At 40.9% G+C, this 19,064-nt stretch overlaps 1 protein-coding gene across 1 annotated transcript in view; it reads right to left on the bottom strand.

Moving 5' to 3' along the window:
- The window catches only part of farsb (phenylalanyl-tRNA synthetase subunit beta), a 61,890-nt gene extending 43,519 nt beyond the window's left edge, over nt 1–18,371 (bottom strand). The window contains exons 1-7 of the mRNA XM_048604406.1: nt 18,168–18,371; nt 13,727–13,782; nt 12,972–13,126; nt 11,412–11,484; nt 8,827–8,942; nt 8,458–8,608; nt 5,392–5,500 (exon numbers count right to left, since the gene is read on the bottom strand). Of these exons, the coding sequence (XP_048460363.1) occupies nt 5,392–5,500; nt 8,458–8,608; nt 8,827–8,942; nt 11,412–11,484; nt 12,972–13,126; nt 13,727–13,782; nt 18,168–18,267 (760 nt within the window). The 5' untranslated portion in view covers nt 18,268–18,371. The remainder of the gene's footprint in view (nt 1–5,391; nt 5,501–8,457; nt 8,609–8,826; nt 8,943–11,411; nt 11,485–12,971; nt 13,127–13,726; nt 13,783–18,167) is intronic.
- Nucleotides 18,372–19,064: the final 693 nt, after the last annotated feature.

The following is a 19,064-nucleotide window of genomic DNA, read 5'->3' as shown; positions in this document are numbered from 1 at the left end:
TGAGGTGAGTGTAGGTAGGAAGTGGGGGTGGCGGTTGGTCAGTGAGGTGGGAGGAACGGATAGGTGGGAGAGAAGACGGACAGGTCAAGGAGGCGGGGACGAGAGGGGGGAGCTGGTCTTGGGATGAGGTCGGGGGTGGGGGGATTTTACTACAGGGAGGATGTCAAGGACACAGAAGAACTTCATTGGATAATACCAGGAATCAAGTTTGAATCATTAGGAAAGACTGAGAAACTGGAGCTCTTTTCATCAAGTAAAGTAAATTTGGAGGTGACCAGATACAGGTGTTCAACGTATTTCTAGAGTTTAATAAAGTAAATAGAAAGCTCTTGTGTCACAGTGGTAGAGCCCCTAGCTGTGGGCTAGAGGATCTAGGTTCAAGTCTCACCTGCTCCAGAGGTCTGTGATAGCAACTCTGAACAGGCAAGTTTGAAAGCAATGAAGGACTATTCTGGTGCAGTGGTAATGTCCCTACTTCTGAGCCAGGGGATCTACCTCCTCCAGAAGTGTGTAATAACACCTCTAATAGGTTGATTTGAAAAAAAAGGAAAGACTAGTGCTAAGTTGGTAACGAGAGGAAAAAGATTAAAGCAGTTGCTAAAAGAAAAAAAAATACATTTAGAAACATCTTTTTAGCAGAAATAGGAGAATGGGGCAGGTGAATACATAGCTCAAGAGTTGTTCTGAGAATCCTGGGTCACTGGGACTGATTCTGGGGAATATGGGACCTAACAAGTGGGAGGCAAGAGGCTTTGTGGATGCAGCTTAGGAATAAAAAAAAGTCAGTCACATTGCTGAGAGTGTATTATAGGTCCCAAAACAAACAAACAGTCTGCAGACAACAGAGGAGCAGGTATGTAGATAATTCATTAAGGTATGTAAAAATAACAATAGGATTATTATATCAAAGGGTTTCAATTTCCCCAACGTTAATTGGCTAGTCATAGTGCAAAGGGTTTAGAGGGATAGGATTTCTTGAAATATATTCAGAATAGCTTTTTACATCAACATGTAGAAGGTCCAACTAGTTTTGGATTGGGGGAAGGCAAGTTTTATTAAAATAAGATGGAATTGACTGGGAACAGCTTCATGTGAATAAATCTGCACCAGGACGGTGGGATGGCATTCAAAAAAGAAAAAGGAGGAGAATACAGGTCCAACATATTCCCTTTAGGATGAAATGCAGAAGCAACAAGCCAAGAAACCCTGCCTGTCTCAGAATACTCAGGATTAGGTAAGAAGGAAATGACAGGCTTTTAGTAGGTGCAAACGGAGTAAATCAATGGAGGCCCCAATGGGGTGTAGGAAGTGCAGGAGACAACTGAAGAAAGCAATCGAGGAGAGCAAGGACAGGACATGAGAAAATGCTGGTGGGTAAAATTAGGGAGAATGTCAAGATATTCTCTAAGTATATCAAGGGTAAAAGAATAACTAGGGAGGGAGTAGGATGCATTAGGAATCAACGGTGTAATTTGTGCATGGAACTGGATGTCACTCTAGAGAAGGAGGATGTACGTACAGAGTTTGGGAAGAGGGACTGTGAGGTTCTTGAGCAGATTGTCACAGAGACCGAGGAGGTATTGGAGGTAATGGCAAGCTCAAAAGTGGACAATTCCCAGGACTGGGTGAACAAACAGGCTGCTGAGGGAGACAAGGGAGGAAATCACTGGGATCTGACTTAATTTTTTAATTTCTCTCTGGCCACAGAGGAGATGCCGGAGGACTGGAGGACAGCTAATGTGATTCCAATTTTCAGGACTGTGGTAAAGGAAAGACAGGAAATTACAGACCAGTGAGTCTCACATTACTGATATGGAAACATGGAGATAATTCCGAAGGAGAGAATCCACTTGGAAAGGCAAGGTCTGATCGGGGATAGTCAACATGGCTTAGTCAGAGGAAGATCATGCCTAATAGATTTGATTGAATTTTTTGCGATGGTGATCAGGTCAAGGTAACGTAAGTGATGTCATTTATATAGATTTCAGCAAAGGCTTTAATAATGTCCCATACAACAGACTGACAAAGAAGGTAAAAACACACGGGAAGCAGAATAAATTGACAAATTAGATCGAAAATTGGCTGAATGGAGGCCTGTGTCCAGTGGCAAACTAAGGGGATTATTGTTCATGAGATGAGAATGTGAGAGGGGGGGTGGATGATAAGTAAGTTTGCTGATGACACAAAGATTGGTTAACAGTGAGGAAGAAGATCTTAGGTTACAGGAAAACACAGAAAGGTTCCTAAGATTTTGGAGTAGATCTGTAGCTCGGGTTGTGGGTGTTGAGGTTGGTTGGCTCACCGAGCTGGTTTGTTGTTTTGCAGACATTTCGTTACCGTGCTGGGTAACATCCTCAGTGCAGCCTCTGATGAAGCGTCGATGTGCTTTCCCGCCTGGTTTTTAAACTTTGGGGTCCGTTGAGATGGATTGCCTCACTTCCGGTTTTCCTTCATAGTGGAGTGTATATGGGGTCGAGTTCAATGTGTTTATTGATAGCATGCTTCATGGAGTGCCATGCTTCCAGGAATTCTCATGCTTGTCTCTGCCTAGCTTGTCCCAGGATCTTGGTGTTGTCCCAGTCAAAGTCGTGGTTCTCCTTGTCCACGCGGATCAAGATGAGTGAGTACTGGTCGTATCTTTTTGTAGCCAGTTGGTGTTCATGTACTCTTGTTGTTAGTTTCCTTCCTGTTTGTCCGATGTAGTGTTTCTCGTAGTCTCTGCAGGGGATTTTGTAGATGACATTGGTCCTGTCCATGGCGGGGAGTGGGTCTTCAGTTCGGGTGAGCAGTTGTCGTAGGGTTGACGTGGGCTTGTGTGCCACTCTGATGCCCAGAGAAACACTACATCGGCACGAGAATTCCTGGAAGCATGGCACTCCATGAAGCATGTTGTTAATAAACACATTGAACTCGACCCCATATACACTCCACTACGAAGGAAAACCAGAAGTGAGGCAATCCATCTCAATGGACCCCAGAGTTTAAAAACCAGGCAGGAAAACACATCGACACTTCATCAGAGGCTGCACTGAGGATGTTACCAAGCATGGTAACGAAACCTGGATTGATAGATCATATTTGAATTTGTTTTGGTTTCAACAGTGATCTCTCACTGAATCATAAGCAAGCAAACTGCAGATTTTGCTTTAACAATAAAACAGAAGGTTATTCACAAAAAAAATGAAGATAAAATTGAATAAACTTAACCATCTACTTATAATACAAGCTCAAAAATAGGTTTTACACAGTAAAAATATAATCTCATTAATCCCCACTCATTTACAAACCAGCTCGGCAAGCCAACCAACCTCAACATAGAAAGGTTGGACATTTGGGCAGACCAGAGGTAGACGGTGTGAGGAGATGCATTTTGGAAGAGGTAACAAGACAAAGCAATACTCAATGAACAACAGGACAGCAGAAAGCACATAGGAGCAGAGGGATCTTGGGGTGCTTGTCCACAGATCCCTGAAGGTAGCAGGACAGATTAATAGGGTAGTTAAGAAGTCACATACTTGATTTTTCAGTCACATCATAGATTTTACAGGTAGAGAGGTCATGGTGGAGTTTACAAAACTTTGGTTAGGCCAGAGCTAGAGTACTATGTGCAGTTCTGGTCAAAGAATGTGATTGCACTGGAGGGAGAGGAGATTCACCAGGATGTTGCCAGGGATAAAGCATCTCATCTATAAGGCTGGGTAAGCTTCGTTTGCTTTTTTCGGAGCAGAGAAGGCTGGGTGGGGTGTGAAGCTTGTTGAGGAGTACAAGATTAAGAGCAGCATGAACAGGGTGGATAGGAAGCAGCTGTTCTCTTTTGTTGAAGGGTCAATAATGAGGAGTCATAATCTCAAGGTGAAAGGCAGGGTGTTTAGAGGGGTTTTCAGAAACAGATGTTTCACCCAGAGGGTGGTAGTGGTCTAGAATGCACTGCCTTGGACGGTAGTAGAGGCAGGAAACCTCACAACCTTTAAAAGGTATGTGGATTATCACTTGAAATGTCATAACATATAAAGCCAAGTGTTGGAAAGTGGGATTAGTATAACTAGGTCAGCATAGACACAATGGGCCGAAGGGCCTCTTCTGCGCTGTTTGACTCCATGAATCAGCAAGAGAAAAACCCAGGCATCACACATCCTACCAGAACGTGGTTGAACCAGAATTTAAAAGCTTTTTAAAAGGGGAATATATAATTGAAAAATATGTAATTTATAAGTAGGATTAAATACCTACTGACTGGACAAAGTAGATAGCCTTTTCGAACAGGTGACATAGCTCAAGACAAAGCAATAGTACGGTCAGACATAAATCCACTTAAACTTGAAAAGCGAACCTAATTTCCTCATTTCCTTGCCATATAACTCCCAAACTTGCAAGGAAAAGATCCCAGTATGTTGTATCATAAAGGAAACGTCCCTCTTTCTTGGCATTCTATTTACTAAGTGGCTGTACATCCATAAAGATAACAGCACAGAACTCATCAGTGGCAAAAATCTCTCAAGTAAAACACTAATTATTTGTTGTTGGAAAAGCAACAGATGGCTATGCTGAAATTTATTCCTTGGGATTAGAAGGTCAAGAGATGTTAAAAATGATGGAGGGGTTCAATAAGTACATAAAAAGAAACTATGTTCCTCTGGTGCGAGAATTCAATTTAAAATGAGTCTGGAATCATGAGGTCCTTTTCCACAGAAAGAATAGTTCAAAACCTGGAACAATAGATGCCTCGCCGTCTCTGCCAACCACCGTAACTGGTGTCCACATCCACACTAAAGGTTGTGGGTACTCAGGCAACTAAAATTTTCAAAACTGTTGGTCAGGGAAGGGTATCAACACAGGTAAAATGAAGTGGAGATATAGATTAGTTACAATTTAATTGAATGATAGCAAAACAGACTTTAAAAGCTAAGTGGTCTAATTCTATTTACGATTAGAACAGTTTCAGACTTCATGTCTCCACTAACATTCGTCATGATCACATCTGATGTTATTACTGGACAAGTCAGATCCCAGGCTGAAACCTGGATTGATAGATCATATTTGAATTTGTTTTGGTTTCAACAGTGGTCTCTCACTGAATCATAAGCACGCAAACTGCAGATTTTGCTTTAACAATAAAACAGAAGGTTATTCACAAAAAAAAGGAAGATAAAATTGAATAAACTTAACCATCTACTTATAATATAAGCTCAAAAATAGGTTTTACACAGTAAAAATATAATCTCATTAATCCCCACTCATTTACAAATTGTAAAGGAAAACAGTTTTTGTATGGGAGGGATGAGGTTGGAGGGAAAAAAAATTGGAAACAATTACAGGGACATTAAGTAACTATTTCATTTAAGTAGAAAAATTGCACCAGTGCACAACGGCACAAATAGCATACTTACTCACCATTTATAATAGGTGGCATAGAAAGAACAATGCCATTGCTGTCATAGATAACAGGATAAACTGGTTTATTTTCAATGATGTGCAAATAATGGCGAAGGTGACTGTCCGTCTGAAAATCAAACCAAATAAATCTGAGGATTTTCTGGACCAAGATCATTTGGTAAATTCTTGGTTAGTAGATGTCGTTACAGCCTTGTTTCTTTCGTTTTCGATTAAATTAATTGATACCACAAACAGTGATATAAATATCCATGCCGTGACTTAATCAAATATTTTGAATTAAAAATTTGATTCAAAGTATATTTTTCTGTAGAACCTTAATCCAATCATACAACTGCGTGACATTGTATATTAGGGAATTAAAGATAGCCTAAATTAATGGTTTTGTAAAAGATGTTGTAGCAGTACTTTGAAAATTTTCAATATCAGTCAAAATTTAACTGGACAGTTTGAATAATAAGGGAAGATTAGATAGGCTGCGGTTGTTGGAGCAGAGCAGGTTGAAAAGGGAACTGATAGAGTTGTTTAAAATTATGAGGGAGATTTATTTTCCATCAATAGATGGGTCAATAACTATACAGCATAGGTTTATGGTAAGAAGTAGAGGGCTGACAGGAGAATCGAGAAGAAAGGTTTTCAGCGAGAGGATGATGGGAGTCCAGAACTCACTACCTTAAACAGTGATTGAGTCAGAAACTCTCATAATATTTAAGCAGCATTTAGATATTCACCTGCAATGTCATTGCCTCTAGGGCTATGGGCCAAGAGCTGGAAAATGGGATTGGTGTAGTCAGATGTCTGTTGACCAGCATGGACATTACAAGCCAATTGCCTCCTTCTGTGCTGTAAATGTCTATGAATCTACTTGGATTATCAATTATTCAGATCACACCAACTAATCGTGATACATTTGACTGAGGATATCTCTCAGCAGGGAAAGATTCCTTGAACAGTTCAGTTTTCATTTAAGGCATGATGCTTTGGATTCCAATGTATTGTGCCAACAAGATGAGAAACCATGTAGTCAAGGACACCATTATTCCAGGAACGCTTGAGCACTCATTGCTGGGAAGAAATGGCATTTATACAATGCCTTTGTATGCACCAGGACTTTGCAAGGCACTTTACAACTGGCTGGTTAGCTTAGTTGGCTGGATGGCTGGTTTGCAATACAGTGTGACAGCAACAGCATGGATTCAATTCCCAAACCAGTTGCGATCACTATGAAGGTCCCACCTTCGCCCCTTGCTGAGGTGTGATGACCCTCAGGTTAAACTACCACCAATCATCTCTGTCTGATGAGACAGCCACCATATAGTCCTCTGCAACATCTTGCAACTAATAGGTTACTTTTTAAGTGCAGTCGTTTTAGATACGCATGCAAACCCGCAGCCAACTCTACAGACACCTCACAAATCACAAGTGAGATAATGAAACAAACGAAAAGATAATTTATCAGTTCTACTGTTCAAGTACAGAATATTGAGCAATTAATCAACACAGTTTTATCTTCTTTTTCAATTTGTATTGGATATTTTTACATCCAGCTGAAAGGGCAAAGAACAGCAATTTCCTTGTGGGATTCAGGACTCCAATATCAAGGTCAGGCGGAGCCACTAACTTGCTCTAGGTGAGGTATCAGCCACCCAGCAATGACTTGCACTGAATTGGCCACTTATTAGCCAGAGCACAGGCTCTTTCAGCTGGAGGACCGAAGGAGTAGTAGCTTACGGTTCAGTTAAGAGAGGTTCCTCCATTTGGAGGTATCCTCGCTCCAATTTTTAAAATTTTTACGCTAAAGAAAATGTCTTTGTTAGCTGGGTCACCACTGTGGAAGAGGAAACCCTCCGCAAGACTGCCTGCAGCTGAAGTCAAGAATGTGGGAGGACCTCAAAGCCTGTCTGGTGCAGTTACAGGGAAATTGCATTAAGGTAGATGGTGCAATCGCCAAGCCCTCGGGGGATCTGCCACCTGACTGGAAAACCCCAGGCAGCCTCTGACCCAAGGCCTTAACTACCACTGAACTATTTACAATACATTACCCATTGATTGTGGAGAGGTAACCCTGTCATTCCTGATAAAATAGCCTGGAGGGTATGATGGGGTCAGGAAACTGACCTGGGTGAATTTTCAGTTGCGCCCTCTGTGTCGCTTCCATCACATCCTAAACATCATGCCACAGATTGCAAATAAATTCACAAATGAGAGACAGAATACATTTTTGTGGACCTACACTTAGTCAGGAAAGACTGAAATTGTACAAGCCTGGAAAAAAATTCACCTAAATCATCAATACTGTGCGAAACTCAGGAGTAGTAATAACGATGTTTCTTTGTCTTGTGAATACTTGAGGATCTAGAAGATTAAAAAATTCTAGTACCAAGGAAATGCAACATCTTTCACTTAGTTGCTCAGGGTAATTTCAAGCATGCATAAATAAGGTAGAACTTAAGGAAACATAGATTAAAGCTCCAAAGTATTTGTCCCAACCTCAAAGGGGCAGGCCATCCTTTCACCTGCAAGCACATCCTTCTTCTGCATGGCACATCCGTAATCTGGTAGCTTGTAGCTGAGATTGCAACCATACAGTCTCAATTTGTGCCAAATTTGGGGTAATTATGTGATGAGCATCCATACCATACTCAATGAAAATCGGATTACAATTATCCACATACAATTCACAAAGGCCCTTCCACTTAGCATGCATTATGGATTTTATTAGTATGAGATGGATTTGAATTCAGATAGAGGCCAGTTTCTAACTTGCTACAATACAAATTGCACCGGAATTAAGCATTTCAAAACATAGAAATCTTTGTGCTCAATAATTATCGTGGCACAAGGGAAAATTTTGTTTTTGCAAAATATTTCACAAAGGTACAATTTTTCAAAATGAAAGAAAAAAGCACAGTGCATAACTATTGCAGATTTATATTGCTCACTTGCATTTTTTTCATTAGCAATAGATCCTTTGTCAAATGAGTTCCCTCACGTTCATTTTAAATTATCAAAGCAAGAATATTCATTGTATAAAAGTAAAACATTGTGACTGAAAATGTTTCTTACCCTGTAAAGATCCATTATTTCTGAAGCAGTGTATTTTTTTGACTGGTTTAAGGGTCTGAACTTAATTTCAGAAGGTGGTTTTGCGGTATAGGTAAAAGGTCCTGCAACGGTGTCCAGATCATGGGTTCCAATAGCAACCAAAGCTCGTTTCCTACAGAATCATTTATGCACTAATTATTTTCTCAATATTTACTTCAAGTCTAACTTTTCAGTATTACAACTGGAACACAGCAGAACAACTCAAACTTGAGCAACCAAAACTTGTAACTATTTTATCACACAGATGTTTTCATACATGATGTCTGAATGATGCATTTTTGGTAGTTTCATGAATGATTTATCAGAAAGTAAGGGCCCAGGTGATTTCACCTGCAGATGTTTTGATGCAGTTTCTCCTGTAGCTCAATGAAACTGTCATAGCGATCCTTGGTGAACTTAATATTACGCAGGACAGCTGCTACAGCATGTGGGCGAACTTGTGCAGTCTACAAAAGGAAAAGAATCACAATGAAACTGTAACTTGTAGCAACAGTGAGGATTTGGATTGTGACTGTTACAGAATTAACAATATATTGTGATCATAGCAGCACAAAAATTCGACCAATTACTATTCCTCCCTTTGTGGAAATAATCACCAATTAAAAATGTTTCTAATTCAATATCTGGTCAGTGTTGAGTTAGCTGATTACAAACAGAAGTGATAGAAAGCTGCAATTTGCTCTCAAACCTACTGGTTCCAGGTTTTGTGTTTGTGATTCCCATTCAGACAACTAGAGACAATTGAAAGATAGGATTTAGTGTTACTTGGAGACATGGACTAACCAGGGTAGTCAGCACAGTTTTGTTAAGGGAAGGTTGTGTCTTAGTAACGAAACTGAATTTATTGAGGAAATAACGAAGATGATTAATGAGGGCAGTGTGATGGATGGTCGTTTACATGGACCCTATTAAGGCTTCTGGCAAGGCTGGTATTATAAATTAAAGCCATAAGGATATGGTGAGTTGGATCCAAAATTGACTTAGTGACAGGAAACAAATGGTAACTGTTGACAGATATTTTTGCAAATGGAAACCCGTTTCCAGTTGTGTTCCACAGGGCTCATTGCCCTTGCTGTCAGCGGTATGTATTACTAACTTTGTATTAAGCATCACAGCCATGAGTGGGAAATTTGCTGATGACAGAAAAATGAGTCGGGTATTAGTCATGAAGGTTCTGGTACGTCGACTGCAGAAAGATACCAATGGTTTGATTGGGCAGAAAATGGTAAATGGAATTCAGTCTGAACAAGTAAGGGGTTGTGAATTTGGGACAGCAAATAGAGCAAGGGAATGCACATTAAGCAGGAGGGTATTGAGAGGGATAGAGGGGGTGAGAGACCTTGGAGTATGTACACTGGCTCCTAAACATGGCAGGATAACTACATACAGAGGTATGTAGGAATGTGAGTTGCTTTCCTTCACTGGGTGAGGTATTGAGCACGTGAGCAGGAATGTAATGTTGGAAAAATATAAGACACTAGTTAGGCCACAGCTGGAGTTGGGTACACAGTTTGGTCACCACACTACAGAAAGGACATAATTGCTTTAGAGAGACTATAGAGGGGATTAATAAGAATGTTGCCGGGGCTTGAAAATTGCAGGTATGAACCAAGATTAGATAAGCTAGGGTTGTTTTCCTGAGAAAAGTAGTGGGTGAAGGGTGATTTATGTGAGTTCTTCAAAGTAATGAGGGGCTTGGACAGAGTGCATGGAAAATTGCTTTTTCCCTAAGCAGAGATCATCATTGTGGGCAAATTTCAGGTGGTTGTTGGACACATTAGAAAGGATATGAAGGAAAACATATTTCACCCAGACAGTGATGAGTGTCTACAATTCTTTACTAAACTACCACGCATGAATTTGTTCAGCCAGGCACTGCACTGGCTGGATGGGGGGGGGCCAATGAATTATTGGCTTTTTAGCAGTCTTTTGCTACGTTCTAAACAATCTGTGGTGCTCCCCTCACCCAGCCCAAATGGCCCAACCCAAAAACTGACAAGATCCAAAATCCAGCACAAATTCAGTCCAGGTTGCCAGTTTTGACACACTGCATGTATTATCCTTAAACACAATTTTTTTTTCAGAAATACTGAATCTAGTACAAAAAGTTCAAATGATGTACTTTTCCCTTTAAGCCCTGAGTTGAAATCCACCCGCAGTGGTCTAGAAAACACGAAGGTTACTCTCATCACACGGGAGCCAATGTATTTTCTGAGGTTGGGAGTCAGAAACATTGTCTAACAGAGTTCAAGCTGCCGATATAAGATGCATTAAATGAAAGAACACTCCATTTTTAAAGATGAACATTCTTTATCTTGAATATACTTTTAAAATAAAATATATTTGCTTCAAGGTTTAGTTTGTAATTTAAGTTGGAATGGTAGATGGCATCTTGAAAACAGGCTTTTCACTTCCTTTAAAATCAAAAACATCCTTTGAATTATGGCTTCTTTTATACAATACAGAAATGAAAGAGCAAGTCACCACAGAGGTCCATAATTTTTTTTATATTCATTTGTGAGATGTGGGCGTCACTGACCGGCCAGCATTTATTACCCATCTCTAGTTGCCTTTGAGAAGGTGGTGGTGAGCTGCCTTCCTGATACGCTGCAATCTATCTGCTATGGGTTGATCCACAATGACATGTGGGAGAGAATTCCAGGATTCTGACTCAGCAAAATCATCACTGCTTGCTCATTGGAGAGAGACAACCAGTGGTAACCTTAATTTGAGGGTAACCACACCACAGGTGAGGGGCAAGGTTGAGAAGGTGGGACCTCCATGATGACCTCAGCCAATATAGGAATTGTAAAACATGTTCTTAGTGTCACTGTTTCACAAAACAGCCATCAAACCTACTGAGTTGATCAACTCCCATACAATGTTTCAGCTAACTAAGCAAAAAACATGTTTACCTCTTTGGTGATAATTAATTTCTGCATGTCTCCATTAGGTGGCCCCACTCTTGTGTACCTTGGAGCTTCAATTCTGCTTGGGCAAATGAAAATTAGATCATGACCATCAACTTCTTTTAGAAGCAATAGGTATCTTAAAGCATTAATAACTAATTGACAAACTACACATAATGAGACTGAGAAACTTTCCAGATAAGAAAGAAGGTATATGACAAAGAAAACAGTAAGAAAGGTTGAATAAAAACAAGTGCTGCAAATATACTGCAAGTCAAGCAGCATCTGTCAGTACAGAAACAGAGTTAATGTTTCATGCTCATGTCTTTTCATCAGAACAAAGTTGGAGGTGTAATTGGTTTTAAACAAGTGAAAGGAGGAGGGGAAGAGCAGAAGGAAAGAAGAAAAGGGAGGGCCTGTGATTGGATACAAAGCCCAAGAGAGTGGTAATGGAACAAATAAAGAAATAATTGATGATTTGAGAGGAGGTTTGAATTGCCAAATGATAACAGCTTCTCTCCAAAATCAAAAACTAGAGAAAATAAAAGGAAAACCAACACCTGCAAAGCAAAAGGAAACAAAATTCGAGCAGAAGTTACAATCTGAAATTGATGCACTCAATGTTGAGTCTTAACAAAAGGATGAGGTGCAGTGGCTTGAACTTCATTGAACACAAAGGGACTAAGGTCGGAGAAACCAATGTGTGAGCAAGGTGAAGAATTAGAAAGGTGAGCCACTGGAACCTTAGTGTCATGCTTGTAGCCTAAGGAAGTGTTTCTCAAAGTAGTCACCATGCTGCATGTAGTCTCCCCAATACAGACATTATGAGCAGTAAATAAAAAGTCGCTAAATGGAAGGAAGTACACATAATGCTCTTTGTTTCAGCTAAAAAGTGTATTTGGGACCTGAATGGAATTGTATTGTCAGTACGGGAGGGAACACTGGCCCGACTGAGGTGCAGGATATTATGGAGGAGACACTCCCTTTGGGAGTGAATGAAAGAGAAAGAAAAGAGGCAGATGTTTGTGGTAATGATGGTATCAAGCCTGAGGTGGCAGAAGGCGATCCATTGGACACTGTAGGTGGAAGATGAGGACAAAGACAAGGACATACCCTGGCATGGTTCTGGAAGGGCAGGGAACTGGCGAGAAGATAAATGTGGGAAATGCGCTGGACAAGATCAATAGCCCTTCTTCTTTTCAGCTTTTGGTTTTTAGTTCTCATTTTTCTGATTTTAGACAGCCACTGTCCACCATCTTGCCCTTATGTATCTTCACTTTTCCCATTATCAAGCCCTTTGGTCTTGCACAAACTTGTGTCGTTTAATTGTTTCTGCCTTCCATCCTACCACAGACCTTCTCTTTGTTTTGTCTATCCTTCTCCTTAACCCTTTCTCTTATTTAAAATCTGTTACTTCTCCTACATTTTCCAGTTCTGATGAAGGTCACATATCTGAAATATTAACTCTTTCTTTCTCTGTAACTGTTAGGATTTCTATCAATGATTGATTTTATTTCATATTTCATTGTATCTGCAGTATTTTACATTCATATTAAGAAATGCTACCTGGCTTTAAAGACCTGTAAACCACGGGCCAATCCTTCCAGGCATAAGAGATCATATCGGTTAGCAGGAACATCGATTTTATACAGTATCACATCAGATGCACCCTCTGCTTTTCCATCTCCCTGCTCTCTGCTTATAATGTCCTTTTCCGATGTCTGCAACAAAAGAACCAACCTATAAAATACACGTTAAATACATATATACTTACAATAGCTTTATAAAAGCAGCATTTGAATGCAAGCAAGAAGCCTGAAGCTTCCATTCCCCCCACCAACCTAAAAGTTGTAAAATGCATTATATATTTGTGATAATAATAAGCAAAATATCATTTTTGATCCCAGATCTGTGCAGTAGGTGATCTCAGTCAGACTGCAGTGGGAAAGTCAATGTAGGCCTCAGCACCTCTGAGCTATGGTTTGGGAATTCATGAGATTCAAAACAGCTCAGATTCATTCTTCTAATCAACGGTCAGTGATACTTACCAGAAAATGTACATTTGTAAATGTATTAGCTGAGGCTCAGCTATGGTGCTCCACATGGTTGAATAGCCTATAACTATAGACTTATACATGTTTAATGATCATTAGAAAAAATTGAGCAAGATTGACCCAGAACTCAACATATATGAGCACCTAGAGTAGAGAAAATTGGATTGATAAATTGATAAACATTTGTTGATGCTTGCGTTTTTTTTTGTCACACTATATTTCTACACATATATGTCGCTTTTAGCCAGCTATAAAATGATACTGTACCACTTCATCCAGTTCCAGACCAAACTCAAAACATAGTGCATCAAATTCTTCATCAGCTGTAAAAGAAAATTAACAGGTTAGGTGTTATTAAAAACCAATAACTTCAGAAAATTCCTGAAAGGATAACCATACAATTTAACGGAGCTGAGAGTAAATGCTTGCAGAATGCACCATTCCTAACCAAACACCTATGCCCCCTCAATAGAACATGTGAACAGATCCTTTGGTTGTGGGATTGCTTACCTCTGTCTATTGTATGCTGTTCACACAGCTTGGCACCTGAGATGAAGTTTCACCAGGGTGACACCTTTTTTAGGTATGTTTTCTTTCATTCGTCTGATGTGGGTGTCACTGGCTGACCAACATTTATTGCCCATTCCTAGTTGCCCTTGAGAAGGTGGTGGTGAACTGTCTTCTTTGATTGCTGCAGTCCACCTGCTATGCATTAGCTCACAATGCCATTAGGGAGGGAATTCAAGGATCTTGACTCAGCGACAGTGAAGGAATAGTGATATATTTCCAAGTCAGCATGGTGAGTGGCTTGGAGGGGAACTTGGAGTTGGTGGTGTTCCCATGTATCTACTGCACTTATCCTTCTATATGGAAGTAGTCCTGGGTTTGGAAGTGCTGTCTGAGGATCTTTGGTGAATTTCTGCAGTGCATCTTGTCGATAGTACTCGCTGCTGCTACTGAGCATCGGTGGTGGGGAGACTGGATGTTTGTGGATGTGGTACCAATCAAGGAGGCTGCTTTGTCCTGGATGGTGTCAAGCTTCTTGAGTGCTATTGGGACTGCACCCATCCAGGCAGGTGGGGAGTATTTCATCACAATCCTGACTTGTGCCTTGCAGGTGACTGACAGGCTTTAGGGAATCAGGAGAAGAGTTACTTTTAACAGTATTCCTAGCCTCTGACCTGTTCTTATAGCCACTGTGTTTATGTGGTGAGTCCAGTTGAGTTTCTGGTCAATTGTAACCCCAAGGATGTTGATTGTGGGGGATTTAGTGATGGTAACACCATTGAATGTCAAAGGGCAGTAGTTAGATTATCTCTCACTCGTGATCATAGATTGGCATTTGTGTGATGTGAATGTTACTTGCCACTTGCCAGTCCAAACCTAGATATTGACCAGATCTTGTTGCCTTCAAACATGGACTGCTTCAGTATTTGAGGAGTCGCAAACAAATGCACAACGTTTAGCACCAGTGAACATCTACGCTTCCAACCTTAACTTGCAGAGAAGGCCATTGCTGAAGCAACTACAAATGGTTGGGCCTAGGTCATTACCCTGAGGATCTCTAGGTGCTGTTCGAGGATGCGCTCCTGCACTCTTCATTGAAACAGTTTTGATCCCTTGGCTTATGGAAATGTCAGAGTCAGGTTTTAGTTTACAGATTGTGTTTGAATACAGTATTGCTGCTGATGGCCAACAGTGTCTCATGGAAGCCCAGTTTTGAGTTTCTCGATCTGTTTGATATTTATCCTGTTAGGCATGGTGGTACCACCAACACATGATGGAGGGTGTCCTCAGTGTGATCAGACTTTATCTCCACAAAGAACAATGAGATGGTCACTCCTGTTAATACTGACATGAACAGATGCACCTGCTATAGGTACGGTAGCAAGAACGAGGTCAAGAATGTTTTTCCCCTCACGACCTGCAGCATGTCCAGTCTAGGAGCTATGTGCTTTAGGACTTGACCAGCTTAGTCAGTGGTGGCACCATTAAACGAATCTTGGTGATGAACAGTTAAGTCCCCCACTCAAAGTACAATCTGTGCCCTTAACACTCTCAACGTATCTTCCATGAGGTGTTCAACAATGGAGGATTCCTCAGCTGAAGAGTGACAGATGGTCATCAGCAGGAATTTTCCTTGCCTGTGTTTGACCTGATGTGAGAATCGTGTGTAGGCCAGACTGGATAAAGTTGGCAGATTTTTCTTCCCTAAAAGGGTACTAGTGAATCAAATGGGTTTTTGCAACTATCAACAATGGTTTCATGGTTGTCATTAGACTGGCTTTTAATTCCAGATTTATTCATTGAATTCAAAATTCGCCATTTGCCACAGTGGAATTTTAATTTGCATCCCCAGATACTCAGCTTAGGTCTCTGGCTTACCAGTCTTGTAACAACCACAACTTTAAAATGTTAGAAAGAAGAAACTGCTTATTTCAGCAGACAGGACATCCTCCACAAAGGAAATCTGAGAAATTCAAGCTCTCTCAGCTTAAAGGGACCTTCAGACTTCAGACTGTTAGGGAGAAAATCATGACCAATGGTCCTCCATCCAACAAACAGCCAGTTTTCCAAGTCCAAAGTAAATGCGTTCTGGGAAAACAGAGAGACCTCCAGATTGCCTGAAGATGTTAAGGCAGATGGGGTAGTGGTGAATGCAATTGTGTATATGAATGTATAATACAGGTAGTTCTTGTACAACACGATAATTGTGTTCTTGTGCGACCTCACGCTATAGAAAATCACCATAGAAAGTTGCGTTATAGGGAAATCGCTATAGAAAGTCACTATACTGTACAGTAAAAAGTTTGCATTATCCAAACAGCGTCCACTATTCATCAATCGCCTTACAGCCAACTCACGTTAACGAAACATGCGTTATAGCAGAAATACCTGTATTCATAATGAGGAAAAGGACTGGGAGAAATGTGCTGTATGGGTCTGAAAAGGTTAATAATGAGGAATTCCATAAGCACTGTCCACCAAGATGATGTCAAATGGACTTGTGGCAGGACAGATTACGATCTTAAAGGAGGTCCTCCTCAAAGTCTCTGCAACAAAGTTCATCATATCAGTGTGACCCGTAACTAGTGACTCTGACATTCAATAAACTACATATCGTTATTGACAAGAGACTTTTCTAGTTCAACGAGGAAGTAATTTTTCTCTGCCACAGTAAACCAAACAGGGCCACGAGGTTTCCTACACTTAAAGAAGATCATGTCAGCAACTATCATCATGAGCAGCAGCTCATCCAATGTAATCAGCTGGCACGCACATGAAAGATATTGTGAAACTTGAAAGGGGTCAGAAAAGATTTAAAAGAATGTTACCTGGGTTGGAGAGTTTGAGCTACAGGGAGAGACTGGATAGGCTGAGGCAATTTTTCCTGGAGCGTCAGAGGCTGAAGTGCGACCTTAGAGGTTTATAAAATCATGAGGGGCATCAATAGGGTGAATAATCAAGGCAGGGGAATCCAAAACTCGAGGACATAGGTTTAAAGTGAGAGCGGAAGGACTTAAAAGGGACCTAAGGGGCAACTTTTTCACACAGAGGTTGGTGTGTGTATAAAGTGAGCTGTCAGAGGAAGTGGTGGAGGCTGGTACATGAATAGCAAGGGTTTAGAGGAATATAGGCCAAATGCTGGCAAATAACACTAGATTTATTTAGGATATCTGGTCAGCATGGGAGAGTTGGACCAAAGCATTTGTTTCCATGCTGTACATCTCTATGACTTTAAGCAGTGGGTCTTGCTGTGCCATCTCAGCACAAAGGATTTTGCACCTGATACCAATTATATCTTCACCCAAAGTCAACACAAACATTTCCAGCAAATGACAGCAGACAGCAATCAGGGAAGTGCTAGATTACTTTGCCATCCCCACTGCTGCCGTGGCTGAAAACAGCAACGCCTTGGAGTTGAACTTGGGGCTTTGTACTATTTATTACACAAGTGATGTATTTAATAGCTAGGCCAGATTGTCTACTTTTGCAAGCAAATGCAGCACAAGAGCTCACTGCATTATGAAAGGCACGGTATGATTAAAATAAATTCTTCAGAAAGATCAGATTGCATACAACGCAATTTATACTGTATTAGCTAATTCAGCAGAATCCCCAGAAGGATGGAACATATTAATAATATACATTACAGAGAAAATGGATCAAAAACATTGGCCATATAGGTTTTTTTAGTGGCAACATCCCTCAAAAGATACATTGCACGAACCGGTTCTCCAACCCTTCACACTAGCGTATCGCATTTTTTTCAAAGAAGTAACTTAGTGGCAAGCGTTTTTTTATTTTAAAAAAACTGCATTATTTAAAACCAGTACTGAATCAAAGCGGAACCCACAATTTCCTTAAGGTGTGCCTCTCCTTGATTTGACAGCTCCACTCTCCGTGCACTGTGTAGGAGAGATCGCCGCCCAAACCGCCAGGCTCCAATTCTGCATGATGCAATCAACAGAAAGGAAGCCTCCCCGGACAGAACCGGGCAACAAAGCAATGAATGAATGAATCCGAACGTTCAGGGACTCCGTGTTCCATTCTCCAGGTCCCACGTTCCAAACTGGGCTCCCCCCTACCGTTACAACCCTCTCTCAATCCCAACCCCGTGCTCCAATCTAACCGCACTCTTCCCAGGTGTTATTCGCCCGCCACCCCGGCAGCTAAGACCACGAATGAATGGACTGAACAAACTCACTGTATGCTTGACCCAAAGCTTCAAACAGCAAATCCCTCTTCACGCTGACAGTGGGCATGGTGAAAACCGGCAGACTCTGCCAGAGTGAGCATACACGCATGAGCCGGACCCAGCAGCTGTCTTCATCACTCCTGAGCGTGCGTTCATGTCTCCACTTTACTGCAGCTTCAGAGAATCGTCTTTTCAAACACACAATATCTGCATTATTTTACTTGCGGAAACCCTCGCGCACTAATTGTAACATCTCTCTCGTTGGCATATTTTTTTCCTCGGGCGAATCATGCAGCTACCTATTGGGGTAAAACGATGAGTTAACTGTTGTGAGGACCTCAAAGGAGAAAAGGAAGTTGCAGGGAAGGAAAAGTAAGCTGTCAGTGCAGTTTTGCCCAGATACCAAACTCTATAACTGGTTACAAAGTTGTAAAGAGGCGCATTTTTTTTCTGCCAAAGTTATATGTGGATTTTTTTTTTCCCTGAAGAAGGGTCTCGACCCGAAACGTCAGCTTTCCTGCTCCTCTGATGGTGCTTGGCCTGCTGTGTTCATCCAGGTCTACACCGTGTTATTTTATATGTGGATTTGTTCAGTTATCGGATCCCCGGTGCCTTAAATGCATCTGAGCATAGTCTTGTATAAAGAAGAAATGTCTTTTAATTATTTGTTGGATAGTGTCAAACTCCAATGTTTGTTTGTTTCTTCTTATGCTACTATACAACCGAACTGCTTTGGTGACAATGTATGTATATAAAGATATTTTTAGGAAGGCGCATTTTCAGTGTTGATTTATAGGGCTGACATTCCACACATAATGCTATTAGCAGGAAAGATAAAACTCATAAAACAAGTTGGACTGGATGGTGCTGTGAATTAATCATGAATTTCAGCAGGCCTTCCCCTCT

The sequence above is a fragment of the Rhincodon typus genome, chromosome 13 (genome assembly GCF_021869965.1).
Source record: "Rhincodon typus isolate 14 chromosome 13, sRhiTyp1.1, whole genome shotgun sequence".
Classification (NCBI taxonomy): Eukaryota; Metazoa; Chordata; class Chondrichthyes; order Orectolobiformes; family Rhincodontidae; genus Rhincodon; species Rhincodon typus.
The sequence above is the reverse complement of the archived record's forward strand: the minus strand, read 5'-3'. Positions and strand labels throughout refer to the sequence as shown.